Below are 20,552 nucleotides of genomic sequence, written 5' to 3'. Positions count from 1 at the left end.
CCCACGCCCAAAGATGTGCTCCTTTGGCCTCCACTGTCCCTGGGGACCCCTTTTTCCTCCTTCCAACCTTCCTGGGTCTGGCCTGTGTTCATCTCTTCTGGCCAACTCCAGGCGCCCTCCATGCACAAGCCATAAAATACAAATTACACTTTCCGCGATTCCGCACCCGTGTTAAATGCTCTGATATTTGCACTCAAAACTGACATGGCTCTATATAAAGACAAACGGTAAAATTCATGATCATAGTTTCACATTTTCTTTTTTCTTTACTTAGAATGACATGAAACAGAGACATGAAGTCGAGAGAGACTGCAAAATAAAGGGAAAAGGTTTACATTTTAGAACCTTTAGCAGCAGGGTTTTTTTTCCCTGCATTTAAACAATCAGGGAACCCCCGTTTTCATTTTGCACTGGGCCCCGCAAATTATGCAGCGTATCCTGTTCGTCAGCTTCGTTCCGTTAGTAATTTCTTATGATTTATTTTCACATCCTACAGAAATGTTCGTTTTCTACCTAATTTTGCACACTCTTTGTCAAAGAGAGTCCCCAGAATGGTAAAATCTTCAGATCCCGGCATAAGCCGCACCCTCCCCGAAACCCCAATATCCACCTTATCTTGAGTGATGCAATCACATTAATTTTTCCCCCCTCATACTTTTTCATACAGTAAGCCTATAGAGCTCTTAAGATCAGTGGGAGGGGAAAAAAAATCCCCCACAAGAGAGTGTCATTTCAAAAATTAAAGGAAATCGCTGGCACCCGAGGGGAAGCCGGAAACCCGGCAGGGGGAAGTTCGCAAGCAGTCGGGGTCCTGGGTAGGGGGCCCCGGAGCCTGCCCGCCCTCCCGGTCTGCTCCCGAAGCGTCCCCTTTAAGGGGCGGGGAAGGGGCGGGGCCTGGCGGCTGTCCGCTCTCCCAAGCTGCCCCGCGCGCGCGCCGGCAGTTCGGCCACGTCCCTGGCCACGTCGCGCTCGCTTTCGCCATCTTCGCAGCTTCCTGTCTGTGGCCGCCGCCGCCGCTGCCTGAGCCGCGGAGCCTGGGGCCGCCGCGCAGACCGCCGCCGCCATGAACATCTTCCGGCTGACCGGGGACCTGTCCCACCTGGCGGCCATCGTCATCCTGCTGCTGAAGATCTGGAAGACGCGCTCCTGCGCCGGTAAGCGGCGGACGAGGCCCAGGAGAGGCTCGGGCATAGGGCCGGGTCTCTGGGAGGACCAGGCGACCTCGGCTGCCCCACGGCCCGCGGGCCTGCGCCGGCCCGACACACCCCCTCGGCCGGCCTGGCGGGCGGCGGGGCCCGGGGGGAGCCTGCGGCCCCTCGGGGTGGAAGCTCAGGCCGGGGTGAGGTGTCGCGGTGCTGGGCCCAGCTCTGCACTTGGTCGGCTCGCGAACTTGAGCCGTCGGAGCGGGGGAGGCGCCAACTGGACAGCGCGGGGCCTTGTTATCTCTGAAAAGTTTGGATGGGGGGGGCGGGGGTCCGGCAGGCGCGGCCTCCGCCCGCGGCTTTAGTGGGCGCTTCTCCGAGCGCCTGTTCTGGGGGTCCCGAGGTGCGGAGAGCCCGCGAATCAATGGGACGCGCGGGAGGAGGATGGGCAGGACGGCGGCGGCTCGGCCTGACGTGGCAGACTACCCAGCCCGGTAGGTGGGGCTGGTGTGGGGAGAGGTCACCCTGCTCCCCACCCTGCCCCTTCGAGGACTGGCCTTTACGTTAGGGTGTCCGGGCAGGCCTGTCCTTAGAGTCCTGCTCTAACACGCCAGCTCTCGGGTCCAGGATCACGCCTGCCACGGGAGGGGGTATGGGGAGGTCTCTAAGCGAATTTCTTGGGGCAGTTAATGCTGCTTTGAGGGACGATCTAGTTTGTCAAACTCCGAGTGCCTTCATCTAATAATGGGTTCTCTTCAACCTGCGGCGCGGCGCCGGGTACCGCCGAGGTCTAGTGTGGTCTCCTGTAATTCCTCACTCCACGTCACCAGTGAGTTGGCGGCTCGCTCCTCTGGAGTACACATTTCATGCTCACACTGCTGGGAGGCAGTGAGACAAATCTTTACCGGCTAGTAGTTGCGGGGTTTTGCATTTCATTAACCCTAAAAGCTTAACAATGGCGAATTTTAAATGATTTCTTAAAATTACAGCGTCTTCCTTAAACATATTTTTGATGCCATGGCCTTAGTATAATAACGTTTGATGAATTAAAGAGCTTAATTTTTGCAGAGACAGTAAAAGATGGGGTCCCAAAGGACCTGGGTGGCAGAGATTCCATTTACGTGACTGATTTCTAAATATTTTCACCTGTCAAGGAACACCACATCTTTGGCTGCTGTCTTCAGGCCTCACCTGTCTCCCTGGAACATAGCTGAAATCCAGGAAGTAAGCAAAACCAAAAAAGACCTTTGAGCAATCAAAGTGGATGTTACAAAGTCCATGTACTGAAGCTGGTGTGTTTGGCTTGGAGGTGATCTCTCAATTTATGTATAGTTCTGAGAGGTTCAGTTGTATGATTTCCAAAGACAGCGAAGTAATTTCAGCGATTGTGATAGCTGACATTTAAACGCTTGCTATGTATTAGGTAGTGAGCTAAGTACCTTATATGGCTTATCCCGTGTAGTCCTTGAAATAACCTTATGAGGTGAGTGCTGTTGCCCCCATTCTGTGGACCAGGGAACTGAGGCTCAGGGAGGTGAGAAAATTAGTGCCAGGGTTGGAACACAGGTGATCAGTAACTCACAATTAAGGATTTGAATAAATATCTATTTGGCCTGAACAATTTTGTTTTAAATTATTCAAAATTATTCAGGTGAGTAGTTTAGGACATTTTCTGTTGCACTCAGGAAATGTTATTTTTTATCCCTGCTTTATTGAGCTGTAATTGACATATAACATTTTATTAGTTTTAGGTGTACAACGTAGAAATTTGATATGTGTATTGTGAAATGATTACCACAGTAAGTTTAGTTAACACCCATCACCACACATAGCTACATTTTTTCTTGCCATGAGAACTTTGAAGATCTACTCTCTTAGCAACTTTCAAACATATGATATAGTGTTGCTAACTACAGTTAACCACTGTATGTTACATCCCCAGGATTTACCTTTTGACTACCTTCACCCATTTTGCCCATCCCTCCACCAGAAAATGTTACTGTTAATCTTTATTTTTGTATGAAAATCTTTGTATGAATCTCTTTATCCTTCATATGTTCCTCAGAATCCCCTTCTCTGTCAAGTCATTAAATGTTGAAGCACGCGATCTCCTAAATGTGCATCTAAACTAAGATGTTGGGGAGAAGTTAGTGCAATGCTGAATGTAGAATTCTTAAGGGAACCTTAAGTAATAGGAGAAAGTAAGGAGGTTTGCTATTTTTTTTGTTTTAAAATATTCATTTAGAACATTTTTAAATGTTCTCATTTGGGAGATTTAGGAGCATTTAGGAAAATATAAAATACTTCAGCCAAAATAATAAGGAAGGTGAATAGGTGAGTTAAGTTTGTGTGCATTTGCCCAGTATCCCAATAGTTATTAAACTATCCTCTTTATCAGACTTAGGATCATTTTAGTTCTTATATGTGAGATTTCCTGGCCTTGTAAAAATCAAAATCACCAAGATCGTTTATTCAGATTTAAAGTCTGAATTTGACTAACTGCCTTGTTTTTTCCATCCTAATTTAAAGTTGTTTAGAGACTTTTGAAAGAGTAAGAATTTGATATGAGGTTCTCAACTAAAATAGGAGACGTGTACATTCAGGTTGTGTTTCTCACTTTGAAAATACTGGTATTGGGGTTCATTTTAGGATTTTGGCATTTGTTTTGAACACAGCTGCAGCTGCTACTTCCCTGGTGGCGCAGTGGTTAAGAATCCGCCTGCCAATGCAGGGGACACAGGTTTGAGCCCTGGTCTGGGAAGATCCCACATGCTGCAGAGCAACTAAGCCCGTGCACCACAACTACTGAGCCTGTGCTCTAGAGCCTGCGTGCCACAACTACTGAAGCCCACGCACCTAGAGCCTGTGCTCCGCAACAAGAGAAGCCACTGCAGTGAGAAGCCTGCGCACCGCAACGAAGAGTAGCCCCTGCTTGCTGCAACTAGAGAAAGCCCGTGTGCGGCAACGAAGACCCAACACAGCCATAAATAAACAAACAAACAAATAAATAAAAACAAACATAGCTGCAGCTATAGAACCACGGGGCTTTTTCTCCTTAGGGTAAGGGATGAGACAGGTGAGTGAGGAAGATTCTGTTTTCTTGAACAACTGCCTTAAAGGACCTATTTTAAAGTGAGGGCAGGGGAGTTGATCTTGGTTTAGTTTGAACTGGCATTCTCCGGTGTCTGCCGTTATCATGACAGAGGGGTACCCAAATGAAGTGTGAGTTCCTCATCTTCCTGAACTATGACTGCAGCTGGATCCACAGTATGCTCAAGTTGTCACTTTATTGTCTTCAACACTGACCTGGGTAGTGTTGGGAGAACAAGCCTTGGTTTGTAGGTGAAGGATTTCCTATCTACATTTTCCTGTAGGCTGATAGTTATTATTAGTACTGTATCTATTGTGCTTAAAGTACTAGTGGAGTTCTGAGCTCCAAGGCTCCCAGCCATCGTCCCCTAGTCCTCCCCTTCCCTCCTCCACCTATTGCTTAGATTGTTGTTAGCTGTTGTCATGTAAGTTGCAGACTTTTCATTCTCCTGAAGATGACTGTAATGTACAGTGTCCCTGCATTGCTTGTAACTGGACAGTTTTTATATATATATATATATGTGTGTGTGTGTGTGTGTGTGTGTATATATGTATATATATATATTTACCTTTATATTTTGAACTTATTAGGAGATAGTTTTTTTGCAATGAATGTATCTAATTTACAAAAAGCAGCCATTTTCTTGGCTCTTAAATGTGTTGAAGTTTTAGGTTTTAATATATTTCATCTTAAATTGTCTTAAGTAGTACGCAGTGTCTGGTATTTTGATTGATTGATTGATTTTTGTAGTTGCTTTTCCAGATGTGGGGAGTTTTTTCCCTCTTTTTGTTTTTTTTTTTTGTTTGTTTATTGAAGTGTGGTTGGTTTACGGTGTTTTAGTTTCAGGTGTACAGCAAAGTGATTCATATATATATACATATATATGTGTGTGTGTGTGTGTATGTGTATACATATATATTCTTTTTAAGAATCTTTTCCCTTATAGATTATTATAAGATACTGAGTATAGTTCCCTGTGCTATACAGTATGTCCTTGCTGTGACAGTTTATATTTTTGAAGCACATGGAAAAGACCTCCTCTTTTATTGTCACTGAGTACTTCAGGAAGCTTTTGCCTCACATTCCCAGCTCCCTCTTGGTAGCAGCTGTCACCTTTGTTCTTTTGAGTGCCAGTCTTGTGAGTAATCATTGCTCTCACTTACTGACCACCCACCATGTGCAAGGCACTGGGGACACAGTCCAGAGCAGCGGCTTGTTGCTGTCAAAGTTTCTGCTCTCAAGAAAGCTGCAATTTAGTTGAAATAATAAGACATATATAAAAAGATAAAAACACAGGGTATCAAACCATATAGGCAGTAAATCCTATGGATGTGAAGTGGCAAGACCCTAGGGAAGGCTCCCTTAATTTCCCAACAAGGAGGGTATAAGACCTCTATGAGGAAAAGTATGAAACTTTGCTCATGGACATAGAAGGTGACCTTGAATATATGTTCATACCAATGTCCTGGATAGGACCAGGCAGGCTGGTGAGGAAGCAAGATGATTTGTCTCCCCAAATTAACTTACTAATTCAGAATATCATCAAAGTTAAAAGATAATAAACTGAGAGAAGTAATCTGCAATATATCTAAGTGACAAAAGGTTAATATCCATAATAAAATACTCCTACAAATTAAAAAAAACAATCTGATAGATAAATGGGCAATGTTGGCAGTTCACAGAAGAATAACAGAAGGCCAGTTAAACATGGAAGAATGCCTTGCCTCACTAGTAGTTAGGAACTTGGATATTAAAATAGCAGTGCACGCCATCATTTGCTGCTGGGTGGGAAAAAGTCAGAGGTTTACAAGATCTAATGTAGGCAAGGGTGTGAAGTAAGGCGTATTCTCATCTGGTGTTAAGGAATATGTAAATTGGCACAGCCTATGTAGAGGAAATTTGACAGTATTTCAAAACAAAGTGTTTATTTTATCCCAGCATTTCTAGGGAATTTGAACTACAGAAATTGTCATATATGTGAACAAACTATATATATAGGTATAAAGATGTTTGTTGTACATAAATAAATACAAAACACTGTTTACAGATACAAAGATGTTTTTATAAGAACAAAAATTGTACACAACCCAAATGTCCATTAGTGGAAGGGTCACACAAATGTCGGTACCTGCACACTATGGAGCACTATGCAGCCATTAAAAAGAATGAGCCAGAAGTATTAACAGGAGAAGGTATATCTGAAACACTGAGTTAACAGAGCAAATTGTAAAGCGAGAGATGGTATGGCCCCATTTTAAGGGGCAAACGTGTGGGTACACATATAAATACACATATGGAAAGCGGCTTTAACAAAAAGCCTGGAACATTGCACTTAAAATGGAGGTGGGAGGGGTGTTAAAAAGGTCCTTTTGATTTTTATTCCATGTATGTTAGTCCAGTTGTTATTTTTAATAAAATAGCATGGATTTCTCTGAAAACAAGAAAAGATGGCAAAGCGATACATAGTAATAGCTGTCATTTATTGAGCATTTGCAGCATGGCAGGTATAGTCAAAACCACGTTTTCCAATAGTCCCACAATTTGGCATAATTTGTCCCCATTTGACAGCTGCAGAAAGTGAGGTTTAGGGGGGCCAAGAATGTAATGGGCCCTGACTTACCTGGTGCATTCAAGGGCTGAGCTTGAACCCAAACCTTCTGGCTCCAAAGCCTCTGTTTCCCCAAGTCCCAAGAGCTGTGTTATGAGTCAGGTGCTGACTGTTGGGCTGCTGGTTCCAGGGTAAGTTAATGGCCTTTAGGAGAGCATCTGGATCCTTTGAGACAATGGGTCAGAGCACGGTGCCTGGGACCCTTGTTGAATGCTGCCATGCAGATTATCCTGGTAGTCTGACCTACAGTGCTTGGTTGCATCCCAGCTGTTGCCAGGACAAAAATAATTCATTGAACGCTTTTCTTTTTGGTTGAGGGCTTTGTTCTATAAATACGATGGGAATATGAGAAGTGCAGCTTTTAACCAGCTTAATTTAAAGTAACATACAGTGGAGTATTTAGTTGTAGGCTTTTATTAAACTTAACTTGGCCCAGTGGGAAAAGACAGGAATGGTGTTAAGTTTAATGACTGGTTTCCATTTTACAAGCTATACTCCTTACTCTGGGTATTTGGTGCATTTGGTATGGGGATGTGACTGTTACAGAAACATTTAGAGTGAGTGTTCTTGAGAGCTCGTTACCGATAGCGTTCGCATGCTTCCGTCTCGACACAGAAACTGACCGTGGGAGCCCCTCTGGCTTATAGCAAGTATTCCCCCTGGAAGGAGATTCCTGCCCCTGCCTGATCTGTCTTCAGCTGGGATCCCTGCCTTCCCGGGAAGACAGAACAGTTTTTCTGTTTTAAAGGGAAAAGCTGCTACCTGCTAATCAGGATCCCAGGCCAGGAAGAATAGGGTAAAACTGTGTAAGCACACTCAGGTTTCCAGCATGGCGGTTCCTGCATGGAGTCTGCACCACGGGACAAGCTGCAGGCCACTCGCTGCCTGTCCCCTGCTCCTCTGCCCCACCCTCTGGCTGGCAGTAAATTAGGGCAGAGCCCAGAGCATGTCGCCTATTTACAGTCATAGAGACACAGTATGACTTAGAAACTCTTTGGAAGTGTTACCCCAAAATACCATAAAATGAGAGCTTACCCCCATGACATGAAAATAAAATGAATTGCATTTTCTTTTTTCCATTTGCTCATTCATTCAGCAAGTATTTTCTGGGCCCTGCTGTGTGTCAGGCCCAGTGCTCAGCACAGAGAACACGAAGTGGAATAAGGCATGACCCCGGCCTTCGGAGATCTCTGTGTCTGGTGGGGGTTTGGGGGAGAGGGAGACAGGCAACCAGGTAATCACAGTGTATTTATAAGCACTGTAACAGGAGCTAGGGCAGCAGCTGGCATGAAGTAGTTCCCAGTATATACTTGCTGAATGAATAAACAGCAATGAGGGAGGGTGCCTTCAAAGACGACTTCTCAGAGGAAGTGATGTGAATTGGGTCCCAAAGGGGAGTGGTAAAAGCAATATGATAGTCCCTGATGTTTAGTATAGGAATGCCGAAAATGAGGACATTAGAATAAACCCTTTACAACAAAATTTGCCCATGTGTATTCCATAATTTTTTATTTAAAATATTGGAAAGAACCGTATAGAAAATGAACTGGAAATTTCTCACTCAAGGCTTCAGCAATCACCAAACGTGAACTGCATGCTCCCTGTCCTTTTTCCCCCATCTTGTCTTCTCTCTCCCATCTTCTTTATGTCAATGGCAGCCTCATTGTTTCTCCTTTGGAACACTGATCTTTGATAAGAAAAAAAGTCCCTATTACTGGAGAAAAGACTCGAAGGGGCAGGCTGACTATCTGTATCTCCACCTTTGGCGCTTGAAATTGGTTACTACTGATGGATCCAGAGGGATAGAGTCAACTTTTTCTTCGGTTTCTATTTAGGTATTTTTGTGAATAGGTTGGAACTGCAATTATGCATGTGTAGAAAGTAACATTTTTAGATCCAGGCTTTTCGCTTCAACAGGCTTTAAAATTGTTTTGTAAAGTAGTGTTGTTTGTAAAATATCATTTAAAACAATGTGATTTTCACATTCTGGAAGAATATTGCTAATGATTTGGCTGCAGTGACATTTCTGCTAAATACAAACTTGCTTAAATGTCTGATGGTGTGAAGTTTGCAATGTAGGTGAGGTTGGGCCGGTTCTGACACCTAGTAAGACTCAGTTTCCTTAATGAATTCGCTCTTTCTCCAACCTCTGAAACCCACAGTTCAGTTTGTTGTCACACAAATATTTGGCCAAATCCAGATGTCGGGTACACTCCACCTGATCTACTAGATGTCCCCGGCTGTGTCTCCATGTGCTACAACAGTGCTCTGGAGGGAGAAACAGTTTCAAAATGTGAAAACAATAGAAGACTGCTCTTTGGGGGACTAGCAGGTTCCCACCCTCTTGTTGCCATAGCATCCAGGAGCATTTTTATGTGAGTCTGAGATTGGTTGTGTGATTCCTCTAAGAGAACTTTTTTTTAAAGTTTTTAACCTGTCCCAAGTTAATGCTGCCCTCACAAAAGAAGTCACCTTGGGAGGCCAATCCAGGAGGATTACTGCTCAAACTCTGCCCTGAAACACTGTCCCCCACAGGGTTCCTTAATCCAGGTAGATTCCAGCTCCATCCTCGAAAGATTTGTCACCACGAGACATTGTTTTAAAATGGAAAGATGCTAAAGGTAACAGACAAGTTACAACACTAAGTAACAGCAGGGTTTTTGAAATAAATTTCTTCCTGCTTAGACATATTTGAGAAGTTTAATGTTCATTTGAACAATGCACATCCTGGTATATTGGAGCTGGCATAATTAAGTCACTTTCTATGGTCACCCATCATAGTAAGACAGAAAAGTTGTTAGAGCCTTCCCAAACGGTTATGTTCAAGAATGTTAAGGGAAAGAAAACCTGAAACTGCTGTCATTTATTTAGAGTCATCCCGACCATCAGCCTTGACCCCTGGTGTCCCACGTTCCTGCGTTTCCTGCACAGTGTTGTCTACAAAAATCATAAAGCTCTTGGAGGCATTTCTAATGCTTTCCTTTTGTTTCTTTAGGTATTTCTGGGAAAAGCCAGCTTCTCTTTGCACTGGTCTTCACAACTCGTTACCTGGATCTTTTTACTTCATTTATTTCATTATATAATACGTCTATGAAGGTATGGTGTGGCATCCAGTGGAATGTATTTTATCCGTAATTCACAGACCTATGGAAACTGTTAAATTTATGTCACCTGTGCACTTAATTAAACATCTTCAAGAATAATGTCTAAATATGCTGTTCTTGATGTAGGCACTTTTAGACCACCTAGTACATATAACAAGGAATAGTTACCTTTAGGCATAATTTTTTCCTACATCAAAGCAGTATCTATTTAATGAAAGTGCTTCACACTTAGAGATTTCTTAGTCTTAAGTTCCTCAACTATGATAAAGTTCTAAAGCTCTTGAAAACCTTATAAGAAAGAGGGGTGACTATCATGTTCTCAAGCAGTGGGAAATTACAGACTCCCTGGGAAACCCAGCAAGTTGGTTCAGAACGAGAAGCGAAAGCCGGGGCTCCTCGCTGCACAGCCTTGTCCTGCTGCTCTGGGAGGGCCGGGCTGTGCCATCTGGGTGTCACTTGTGCTGTGCTGAAGCAACAGCTGCACCATAATTTACTTAATATGGATTTTAAACCCTTTAACTTGTCCTAAGTATTAGTATCCATGACACCTTTGGTGTCATATATCCCTGCATGAAAACAAATGTATAGCTCTCAAAATACAAAATGTTTGTATACCACCTAGCCTCTTGTGTGCCACTGGTGGTACGCGCTCCACGCTTACGGCAGCCTCAGTTCTTTCCCACAGGCACTGACCTCACACTTGGTGAGCACCGCCAGGGCGCAGTGAGGGTGGGGCAGACAGCAAGCAGCACTCCGTCTGGCAGCGGAGAGCAGACTATCATAGCAGCACTAAATGGATGACTGCGGTGTGTGATTGGTGCCATGAAGGAAAGTATGGGGCTCTCAGCATGTGTAAAGGATGTCTGATTTCATTCATTCATTCTTCAAATGCTTAACCGCACCTGCGTGCTGGGCACTATGGTAGGCACTTGGTTATTGGTACCCAGGGAAGCAATGTTTAAAGCCATGGGTATGGTATTTAAAGCAACTCCCCCCAACACTTTGTGTTCAAAAGCATTTTTATAAGCACAGGTCAAAGTAGACAAAGCAATATTTGAGCCTGTGGTCTTTACTAAGAAGCAAATTTGAGTTACCTGTAATCATTCCATTCTTTATTACTAAGTGATGGGAGCGTCATTATCAGGAAATAATTAGCTCCCTTAAAAATGGCTACGTCCGGGAATTGCCGGCAGTCCAGTGGCTAGGACTCTGCGCTTTCACCACCAAACTGCCAGGGGCCCGGGTTCGATCCCTGCTAGGGGACTAAGGTCCCACAAGCTGCATGGCGCTGCCCAAAACAGAAAGCCTAGGTCTTTGCTTGCTGTGCAGGCAAGTTACAACTGTAGATACTGGAAGTGTATGAGTGAGAGTCCCCTTACCCCCAGGACGCCTAGCTTTCAGAGGAATCCTTACTTGCTTAATTGTTGCTTCCAAACATAATGTCTTGAAAATCAGGGCAGTGAGAGCCAAGTTTTATGTGCTCATAGCTTTTTACTTTAAATGCCAAGCACTGGTGAGAGGAGAAAAGCAGCTGCTTTTCCCAGTGGCTGCTAAGCCTTTATGGGCGCAGTCTGGGGGGCTGCAGGAGTGGGGCTGGGGAGGGACCCCCGGCCACCGTGTGCCTTCACAGGATGTTCGGGGGGGGGGCTCTGTACATAGATGTGTGTGTATTTTGTTTATACATGTGGATTATATGTTATTTTATTCATATACATACGTGCATATATTTTCACGTGGAGAGAACTCACAGTATAAGATATTGACCCTCCTTGATTTTGCATTGGGGAGGGGAGTGTGTGTGTTACTTCTTGGTGTATGGGTATTGTCAACAATTTTAATATTGACGTTGTGTTGACTATTTATTTGCAAATGTAACTTCATGATAAGATGCCAGGGACAGTTTAGGTCTTTGTTTTGTTTTGTTTTTAAGTGTATGTGGACTGGATGCTTGCTCTCATTTTTCTCTGAAGTTGTTTTGCCCAAATGTTTTCCTAATCAGGTTTCACAAGTTTTCCTGGAGAGAAGTGGCACCAGGCCACGCGGCTGACATCCTGGTTGTCTATGTTTATAGGCTGGAATTGCCGTTTGCTTCTTGAGCCTAAAATTCTGCAGTCTGAAAATTGGTGTAATTTCAGAATATCAGACTTTTCCTTGGGTTCAGATGAATATATAGTGTTTTACCTTTTGAATGTGAAAGACGAACATGTAGGCAGCAGTGTTTTACAAATTACCACTTAGTTTGGTTTTGCTTTTGTTATGTTACCAGGCAAAATTTCATAGCAGCAATATATAAGTTAAAACCATCATTGCAAAGTTTAACATGAGTTACATTGTTTATCTTATCTTTAGATAAAGCACTAGCTCAGAAATATCTTCATGCTGTAAGGAAGTGCGTTGGTTTTGAACTGCATTGAACTTCCCGTTCACTTTTTTTCTAAAGCTACCATCTAATAGTTTAAAATGAGATTAAAAATACATTCTTTGCAGTCTCTTATGTAAAGTTAAACTTAACACTTAACATATGATCCAGCAATCCCACTTGTAGGTATTTACCCAAGAGAAATGAAAGCTTACGTTCACACAAAAGCCTGTACACAAATGTTCACAGCAGCTCTACCCACCATCTCCCAAGCTGGGAACAACCCACCTGTCCTTTAACTGCTGGGTGGATGAACAGCTGTGGCACCCAGACATGGGCTGTTGCTTTGAAATATGGGGGGACCAGTTCTTAATACACATGACAGCACAGTTGGATCTCAAATCGTTATGCTAACTGAAAGAAGCTGATCTTAAAGTTGACATATGGTTATGATTCTATTTATGGAATGGAATTCTAGAAGAGGCAAAAACTGCAAGGACCAAGAACTCATCAGTGATTGCCAGAGGTTAGGCTGGGAGAAAGGCTTGACTCTGCAGGGGCAGCATGAGGGAATTTGGGGTGGCGGAGGTGTTAGGACTGGTCTGTGTCTTGATTTTGGTGGTGGTTATATGACTTATAGAACCGTATATTCCAAAAAAGTATATATTTTAAATTAAAAAAATATATATATATATACACACATATGTGTGTGTGTGTGTATGTGTATACATATGGATGATGTAGACAGCCAAGAGAGTGTGAGCAATTTTAAGATATTGATGACCCAGTATTTTTTTTTCTTTATAGCTTATCTACATTGCCTGCTCCTATGCCACAGTGTACCTGATCTACATGAAATTTAAGGCAACCTACGATGGAAATCATGATACTTTCCGAGTGGAGTTTCTGGTGGTCCCTGTGGGAGGCCTCTCGTTTCTAGTCAATCATGACTTCTCTCCTCTTGAGGTTAGTTAAGAGGCTATTTAGTAATCCTGTCTGGTTCCCTAGGGAAATAGACCCGTTTGCAGGTAATGGGGTTCTGTTTTGGTTTGGTTTTGGGGGGGCGGGGCTGTGGGTTGGCAGACATACATGGTTTGGTGTAAATAAATCGTGGGCAGGAATTAAGCACCCAGGTTAGACACCTCTTTGGGTGTCTCTGACTCTCCTTTAGAATATAAACTTGGCTTCTGTGATTCCAAGCACAGTGCGCTGCCTGTCCGAGTGTCTGAAGCACATGGTCTTCTCCCCGCTCCCACTCTTCGTGCGCGGGCTTCGCTCATTGGTGCCGTCTGCGAATCACCTAAGCAGCGTTGCTTCAGTCCTCGTCTTCAGGAAGCGCAGTTAGCGTGGTGCCCCAGCGCTCCTATGCGCTCCGCCCACCCCTGAGCGTCCTGGGCTTGATTCAGTTACCGCGCTGACGGTGGTCATCTGATGGTGCAGGGAGCGCCTGGGTTTTGAAACACTTCAGGGACTACTCACAAGTCCTCCTTTCGTCATCGTGAATGAAGTGCTGTGTTGGGCAGAGAGTTTGCGTGATTACAGCTCTGACTTCCTACCCCTTTGATTTAACCATGCTAAAAGAGCCTGAAGGATAAGAAAAATAGTGAGACGATTTAAATAGCCTGGAAAGGAGACCCAGTTGGTGAGGAAAAACAGCAGTGAGGGAGTGGAAGGACCCAGTCATCAGTCTTGTCAACCCTGGCAGAAAGCAGAAATTAGGGACCCTAGATTCGGAGTGGGATAAGCTGACGCAGGGGAAGCAGCACATACGTAGAGTCCCAGAAAATTGAAGAATGCAACGCTGGAGAGGCAAGGTGATGAAAGTCCAAGAGGTGGAGCTGTGCAGGTTGTCCAGCCTGTCACTGGGAGCGTCCGTGCCTTTTATCTGTGGCTGAAGTTTCTGTGATTTATTAAATTGCAAAGCTACTCTGGCCTGGGCTCTGATGCCAGATTCCCCACTCTGTGCTACTTCACAGTAAAGCAAGAGTGTTTCCTGTGAACTCATGGCGGGCACTGGATGCTGACCAAAGCATGCTGTTTCTCTTACAGATTTTGTGGACCTTCTCCATTTACCTTGAGTCAGTGGCTATCCTACCACAGCTCTTCATGATCAGCAAGACCGGGGAGGCTGAGACCATCACCACCCACTACCTGTTCTTCCTGGGCCTCTACCGTGCTTTGTATCTTGTCAACTGGATCTGGCGCTTCTACTTTGAGGGCTTCTTTGACCTCATCGCTGTGGTGGCCGGCGTTGTCCAGACCATCCTGTACTGCGACTTCTTCTACTTGTACATTACAAAAGGTACATTGGGCTGCGTCCTGCCAGCTTTGTTGTACAGCCGTGTGTTCTTCTAGGGGCTCTCCTTGCCTCGCATGCTCCTAATCTGACACTTGCTCAGAAAGCAGAACTGGCTTCAGAGGAACCTTTTAATGACTGTCCAGTTAAATTCTCGGTCAGGGTTGTCAGGCTTTTTTTTTTTTTTCTTTTTCTGTAACTTTATTGTTTTCTACAATGACACGTTTTCATTGTAAAATCAGTCAGAACTAATAATTCTGAAAACAATCACCCAGAATCCTACCACTCAGAGATAATCATTGTTAATGCTTCAGTAAATGTAATCATTTAATGACACATGATTTCAACTAAACATGTTATTCTATAATCTGCTCTTTTTCCCAGACATCTACATAATTTTTAATAGCGATAGAGTATTATGTGGATTACCATAATTTACTTACTCAGCCCCCTGTTCATGGGTGTTTGGGCTTAAAAATCCAGTGCTTATATCAGCATCCTTGTATGTGTATATTTTTGCATTTGTATGAATAGAGGATGTGTGAACGTCACAAAAATCTGATGAAAGCCATGGTCCTTGCTGAGAAAAAAATGCACAGTTAGACATATTCACACAAATATATGCGTAGAGTTTTAGGGAATTCAGGAGCTTCTGAAACCCAACCACAGATCCCAGGCTAAGAATCCTGGCTATGCAATAAAATTCCTAATGGTGGAATTGCTAGTTATAAGGGCATATGTATCTTATCTCCTTTTTTAACATCCAAAATATCTTAACAGTTATATTTCAGTACATGTTAATTAGGGAAGAAAGTCATGATAAAAAAAAGCTGCTGTGAATTTAGTGACAATTTCAATTGAATTACTATTTTTAAATTCAATTGCTGTGGCATCCAGATACATGAAGAAAATTCCGGTCTGTGTGTGCGTGACACTTCCATAGTTCAGAGGGCTTTGTTTATTGACACCAAAATCAGACGCCTGTTGGTTGCCAGAAGCTTATTTCCTTGGACCTTACTATGTAGTATCTTGTATGACAGACTTCTGGGAATGGGAAGGAGGAAACTGTAAGCTTGTCAGGATCAGTAACCTTTTGTTTTTTTCTCCCTCTCTTGAAAATTCTAGTACTCAAGGGAAAGAAGCTCAGTCTGCCAGCGTAAGTGCCAAAGACCATGACCAGCATCTGTCCTTCAGGGTGCTCGGACAGAATTCTTACCACAGCAAAGGCACAAGATGCTTCATATGGAAAATCAGAAACTTAACTCTTTTGTTGCAGATAGTCATCTATGGCTCTGTAAGAACCCAGAGGGAAAGAACCAGAAGGTTTCTGTTCAGTGCATCTTGCCTTATCTTTTTTTATTACTATGTACAAAGATTTTTTTACACAAAGAAACTTAATGCTGTATTAATAAAGTCAGTGTGTAGCTTCAATTGGGATAGTTGCAAAAGTGAAGATTTTGTGAGGAATAAGTGCAAACTTTTTTTAAAATTCTTTGAAATTGTTGATTCTTTGTGTCTGCAATGAAATCATACTCCTTGACAATTGGTAGATTATATATTCCTCCATCTATCAAACTTGCATTCCACTATATTTATTTTTTTGCCAAGAGATGAGTTATCTTTGTTTGAAATCTGAGACACGGTGTCCAGTTTGGTACATCTGTTCAAATCACTTCCCACCTGATGTGGAAATCCTTCCTTGGACGTCACAACACTACATTTAAAGCTGGTAAGGGTGACTTGCAAGTCTTACGGTTTTCATTACCAAAATTTTAAGATTCTGAATGTCGATGGAGTCTCATTTAGGAGTCAGCAAAGGTGCCTGCCCTCCTCCCCTACTAAGAAGGGTCAGTTTGAGACTGTCCCAAGGCTGTTAAAGAGCTCGGTGGGCAGGGGCTGTGGGCTGCCTGCTGTCTGAGCGTGAGGTGCAGGAAGCATTTGTGATTATTTTGGATCTAGGACTCCTCTGAGAAGTGGAACACGAGTAGTTACCTATCACTTTAATTTATAATTACAGAAGATTACTACAACCATGTCTATGCTCAGATTCTTCATACCACTTTTGGATAGCAAAGTGATTTCCTTTTTTTTAACTGGCAGCACCAATTGCCATTCCTTTTACTTTTTTTTGTTTTTTGTTTTGTTTTTACTGAGCTCTTGCGTGACTTATCTTGTGTTACCATCCTAAATAAACATTTTACTAAACATAGAAGAAACTGTCTTTTTTCTGAATTAGGCTTTTGGAACATCCTGTGTCAGGATGGGTTTTTATGTTTTTCGATTGGCAACAAAAGCTCTACATAGGGCTGCAAACATTTGTTCTCCACTTAATAATCTAAAACCCTCTGTATTTTTTAGAAAATTTGGAATTTTCCTCCTGATTTTGCCATTGTATTGGTTTGCTGTGTTTTTTTGATTTATGCAAAAGCATTTGACTTTGTTTTTATGTGATGCACCATAAATGTTAACGTGTTGAATACTAACAGTGCTTACTACAAGAAGGATGTAGTCTTCTTGCTTGCTGCATTAAAATACCTTGTGGAGGAAGGGAGCTGGATGGGTTTTACTTTTATCTAGTGTGTCTCATAACATCTTTCCAAATAAGCAGTATAACTGCATAGTTTAACCTCCTGTCTTTCTCTCTCTCATTCCCACCCCCCGACCCCCCGCATGTCTTTGCTTTTCTGTATCAGAGTATCTTTCTTTCTGGCATCCTAGTTTTGTTTCTGTTTTCATCCTCCTTGGAAGATTCTGATAGTGTGGAGGAAGGGTAGGAAATCGTGTCCTAAGTGGAGCAGACTCCTTGCGGCTCAAGCTGGGGATGGGTGGGGGTCTCACACTTGTTTTTGTGCATGTAAATCAAACACAGGCTGGGATCATTCGTTGGAGAGCACAATGCGTAGAGCGAGGATCTGGGACTTCCGCACGCCACCTGATTCATGAAGTGTCAGTGCCTCCTTCAGTCATTCTGCCCAAGTAACTGTAAAGCTGGCTAAGATGCTGCCACCATCTTGTGGCCCACCAGGATGACATCTTAACAGGTGCCTTAGGGGAGCGCAGGACTGGGCAGCATCCTTGCACACGCTGGAAACAAAGGCATTGTCTGATGCACCTCACGAAGCACTGTTTCAGAATTACTCTCACTTCCTGAATAAAGGTTATCAGGTAATTCATACTTTTGATAGAGCTGTTTTATTTGTGTGAATTTTTTTTAATGTAAACATACAGGGAAATTTTAAAAAGTTAACAAATTTGCCCACTAAGTAACTCTGAAAAGCTGCTGGCTGTTGGCTGCTTACAGACACCAATCCCTTCCCTGTCCAGTTCAATCACAGGCATCCTAGTTTCCCAGGGAGTTCCCTGGTGGTCCAGTGGTTAGGACTCGGCGCCTCACTTGTGGTAGGTTCAGTCCCTGGTTGGGGAACCAAGATCCTGAAAGCTGCTCAGCATGGCCAAAGAAAAGAAGAAGAGGAAGGTTTCCCGCTTTTTATAGTCGGGTCAAAGAGAGAAATGGCTGGAGAAAAAGAAGTTGCAGGTGGAAGGCTTGCTGGGGAAGATCCAGCCCAGCCTTTCCAAAGATACCAATTGGTTGGACAGTTTCCTGGAAAGATCAAGCAAAGATTCCATTTCAGTAGAAATCGTAAGTGGTTTGTGGGAATGCTAGGTAAGGCACAAGCTTTGGGGTCAGACTTGTGTTGAGTCCTGGCTCCCCCACACTCTAGCTCTGACCTTGGATTTAACATGAGCCTTGTTCCCGCTCAGTTACCAGCAGAGACTCCTGCCACAGGATTTCTGCGAGGTGTAGATGAGCCCATGTCCTGAAGCTCACAACACAGAGCTTGGGGTACATCAAGTGCTCAGGACCTCAGGGGCCCTCTTTCCCCTCCCCTACTTTGTGCTTAACTTGGGACAGCTGCCTTGAAAGCCGGCTGGAACCAGTTCGGCCAGAGTTCCTTTGACCCATTTGACGACTTCAGTAGTTTTGCCCTTGTTAGAGAGCTTGCATCTTCAGAAAGTGACTCCCGTACCTTGTAAAACCTGCTGTCAGTGAGGTCTGATGAGGGCTGATTGGGTTGGGGCTCCATGTGGGGTCTTCTCCTGTGTGCTTCACCATGTAGTGGCTGAATGTAGAAACTCCAAGGAACCTGCACTCTGCCCAGTAACCACCGCTCCCTCGCCTGCCAACTGATCTGGGTTAGCCTTTGCAGCGTAGAGTCTTGTGCAGGTGCTGGGCAGGGCATTCTCTTCCCATTCTGGAACAATTTGTCCCTGCAATTTAAAAGCAAGTTGCAGCATGATATAGCACTAGGTCCTTTTAAACAATGACAAGGATACTTTTATACCACCAGAACGTAATATTCCAGATTTCTGACCTAGTGTGACCTTGGGTACTTAAAAAGTGAGTCTCCATTACCAAAATGGAATGGAAATACAGCACCTATTTACTCATAAGTTTTCTAAGACAATAAATAGTTCTGTAATAGGAAAACTGGTGTGCCCTAAAACTAAGTGATGTGTTTACTCCAAGTTCTGAGAACTGAAGATCTCAGGGCTTTAAAGAATGCTCAGAGAAACAACTGTCTAACTGATGGAAAGATCACCTGGCTAAAAGCCCCCATCCCAACCCCCATCTGACACAGACAATAGAGCAAACATTAAATCCAAGCATATTAATCCTGTTCAGAACATAGGGGTTTACTCAAAGAAAATCCAGTCCTAAAGGGAGAAATAGAGGAAGATGTGAATCAGTTTGAAACACAGAATAAAGATCAGTTTCTTCAAGTTAGTATGAAGGTAAACTGAAATGCCAAGAAATCGCTGAAGAATACCTGCTGTTATTTGCAGATACATAGTGAAATTAACCTGAAAGAACAAGCAGGGAAGGATATCAAAGATCTCCCCCACCACCACCACCAAATTCAAGATGAAGCAAATATGGCAGGATGTTATCCCTTGTTAAATCGGATGGTGGGTCCTTAGGTATCAGACATCTTCTCTGTATTTGAAAATTTTCATCATTTAGAAGTCATGATGGGTCATTCACCTTTTCAAGAGCTATGCTTTGACTTGGATATCTCATTTGGAAGTAACAAAAAATAGTTATTTTTTAACGTTGATTTTTAAAAACTTTTAAAATAGCTATTTTTAATAGAAAATTGAAAAAAAACTGTAAAATAAGGGGCCGTCTATGCTTTGTATGACATACCCACACAATGGCACAATATATTGTTTTAAAATAACTCCAATTCAGGACTCCCCTGGTGGCACAGTGGATAAGACTCCACGCTCCTGATGCAGGGGGCCTGGGTTCGATCCCTGGTCAGGGAACTAAATCCCACGTGCATGCCACAACTAAGAGTTTACATGCCACAACTAAGGAGCCCACGTGCCGCAACTAAGGAGCCTGCCTTCCACAACTAAGACCTGGTGCAACCAAATAAAACAAATATTAAAAAATAAATAAATACAATAGCTCTAATTCAATCAATGGAATACTGTTAATGTGGAAATGGCAGAATATACCTGCAGTGATTAGAACTATACAAAATACAGGGAATTCCCTGGTGGCGCAGTGGTTAAGAATCCGCCTGCCAATGCAGGGGACACGGGTTTAAACCTTGGTCCAGGAAGATCCCACGTGCCATGGAGCAACTAAGCCCCTGTGCCACAACTACTGAGCCCGTGCTCTAGAGCCCACGAGCCACAACTAATGAGCCCGTGTGCCGCAACTACTGAAGGTGGTGCGCGTAGAGCCAGTGCTCTGCCACAAGAGAAGCCACTGCAATGAGAAGCCCATGCAGCACAACGAAGAGTAACCCCTGCTCGCCGCAACTAGAGAAAGCTCGCGCACAGCAACGAGGACCCAACACAGCCAAAAATAAATTAATTTAAAAAAATACATTTACCTTAAAAAAATTTGTTTACTCTTTTTTTAAATTAATTCATTTATTT

At 43.5% G+C, this 20,552-nt stretch overlaps 1 protein-coding gene across 2 annotated transcripts; it reads left to right on the top strand.

Moving 5' to 3' along the window:
- The first annotated feature begins 958 nt into the window (after positions 1 to 958).
- On the top strand, positions 959 to 17,775 carry KDELR2 (KDEL endoplasmic reticulum protein retention receptor 2). 2 transcript variants are annotated; one of them, XR_009535095.1, is made up of 6 exons: positions 959 to 1,154; positions 9,837 to 9,937; positions 13,112 to 13,270; positions 14,354 to 14,606; positions 15,726 to 16,329; positions 17,470 to 17,775. XR_009535095.1 is itself a non-coding variant. In XM_060122452.1 (5 exons), exons 1-5 carry the CDS (start codon positions 1,064 to 1,066, stop codon positions 15,758 to 15,760), a joined length of 639 nt encoding a protein of 212 aa, XP_059978435.1. In that variant the 5' UTR covers positions 959 to 1,063; the 3' UTR covers positions 15,761 to 17,775. The 2 variants fall into 2 exon arrangements, 1 of the variants encoding a protein (XP_059978435.1); XM_060122452.1 differs by having other exon boundaries at positions 15,726 to 17,775.
- The last annotated feature ends 2,777 nt before the right edge of the window (positions 17,776 to 20,552 follow it).

Source organism: Lagenorhynchus albirostris, chromosome 15, assembly GCF_949774975.1.
Source record: "Lagenorhynchus albirostris chromosome 15, mLagAlb1.1, whole genome shotgun sequence".
NCBI lineage: Eukaryota > Metazoa > Chordata > Mammalia > Artiodactyla > Delphinidae > Lagenorhynchus > Lagenorhynchus albirostris.
Note: the sequence above shows the minus strand (reverse complement) of the source record. Positions and strands in the feature narration are given on the sequence as shown.